Source organism: Penaeus vannamei, chromosome 35, assembly GCF_042767895.1.
Source record: "Penaeus vannamei isolate JL-2024 chromosome 35, ASM4276789v1, whole genome shotgun sequence".
Classification (NCBI taxonomy): domain Eukaryota; kingdom Metazoa; phylum Arthropoda; class Malacostraca; order Decapoda; family Penaeidae; genus Penaeus; species Penaeus vannamei.
This window is the reverse complement of record NC_091583.1, coordinates 1,710,047-1,711,918: the sequence shown is the minus strand read 5'-3', so window position 1 is coordinate 1,711,918 and position 1,872 is coordinate 1,710,047. Positions and strand designations below refer to the sequence as shown.

General features: G+C 30.5%; 1 protein-coding gene across 4 annotated transcripts in view; it reads left to right on the top strand.

Annotated features, from left to right (window-relative positions):
• The first annotated feature begins 831 nt into the window (after nucleotides 1-831).
• LOC113801856 (zinc finger FYVE domain-containing protein 1) overlaps nucleotides 832-1,872 on the top strand; it is a 35,488-nt gene continuing 34,447 nt past the window's right edge. The window contains exon 1 of one of the 4 annotated variants that reach the window (XM_070114383.1): nucleotides 832-929. In XM_070114383.1, the coding sequence (XP_069970484.1) occupies nucleotides 916-929 (14 nt within the window). In that variant the 5' untranslated portion in view covers nucleotides 832-915. The remainder of the gene's footprint in view (nucleotides 930-1,872) is intronic. The other 3 variants (XM_070114384.1, XM_070114377.1, XM_070114375.1) reach the window with 3 other exon arrangements.

Here is a 1,872-nt window from a genome sequence, read left to right as displayed (position 1 = left end):
GGAGATCCAATGCCTTTGCTTGAAGGACGCAGGGAATAGTGACTCAGCAGATTATGGCAAAGCCTGTCTGAGAGAGGCTTCGAGAGGACATCTCCTGGTCAAATTTGAGCCTAACCTAACCTAACCTAACCTCCCCAAATTTCAGGTAATGTAACCTATCGTCGATTAAACTGATTTACGATCAAGTTTATGTGAGAAAACGAAATTTGGAGTCTCCTGGTTAAATTTGAGCCTAACCTAACCTAACCTAACCTAACCTAACCTAACCAACGTAACTTAACCTAACCTCCCCAAATTGCAGGCAATGTAACCTATCGTCGACTAAACTGATTTACGATCAAGTTTATGTGAGAAAACGAAATTTGGAGTCTCCTGGTCAAATTTTGAGCCACACTGGGATACACTGAGTGATCGGTAGACTCTCTACGATAATTGCACAAAGCCAGTAGTTCCAGGACAAGGCGCCACGGGCAGCACCTACGGATGCCGCAGGAATCTAGACTGGAATAAAATCTGTCGTAATGGCCACTCCTTTGTTAATACCATGTTTGGCATTTGGATATAAAACCTTTGTTTTATCTTACGTCGACTAGCATTAATTCGTGAAACAGGCAGTTTTGCACTCCGTTAATAAGCTAGATTCATATGAAATACCACAGAAAAGGCTAGACGAGAAAGGAAATTTACCAGATACCAAAAGAGCTGGTTTGTCCACCTTCAAACATCCTGTGCTTTCTACACGTCATGAGACCGGGGTTCACGCTGCTGTGAGGATGTCATGTGACCCTCGTCACTGGGGTGTAACGGCGAGTATTGCTCAGCGAATCAGTCTGTGCCTACACATACATCATTCCCTTCCTCGGTGACAGACCAAGCCGAGATAAAGAACCTCCGCGGAGAAAATGGTGCCAAGTAATGGCCTTTCAGATGTATGTGTCTGTCTACATGCATGTATGTATATGTATGTGTAGACATGTATATATATATATATATATATATATATATATATATATATATATATATATATATATATATATATATATATATATATATATATATATATATATATATATGTGTGTGTGTGTGTGTGTGTGTGTGTGTGTGTGTGTGTGTGTGTATAAGCATATATACATACATACACATAATTATATATATATAAATATATATATATATGTATATATATATGTATGCATACAGGTAAACACACACACATATATATATATATATATATATATATATATATATATATATATATATATATATTTATATATATATATACACACACATATGTATATGAAACTATGTGTATATGGAAATATATCTATATCTATCTATCTATCTATCTATCTATCTATCTATATATTCATACATACATAAATATATATATATATAAATATATATATATATATATATATATATATATATATATATATATATATATATATGCACACACACGTATGTACATATATATACACATATATATTTATATAAGTATATATGTACATATATATATACATATATTATATATGTATGTATTATATATATATATATATATGTATGTATGTATGTATATATATATATATATATATATATATATATATATATATATAATGCACACACACACAAATATATGTACATATATATGTTTATGTATGTATATGTATATATGTATACATGCATATATATATATATATATATATATATATATATATATATATATAAATATATATGTATATATATGTGTGTGTGTGTGTGTTTAATATATGTGTATATATGTATATCTATATATGTACTTGTGTATGTATGTGTGTATGTATGTATGAGTATATGTGTGTATGCATTTATGTATGTATGTACGCATGCATGTGGAAT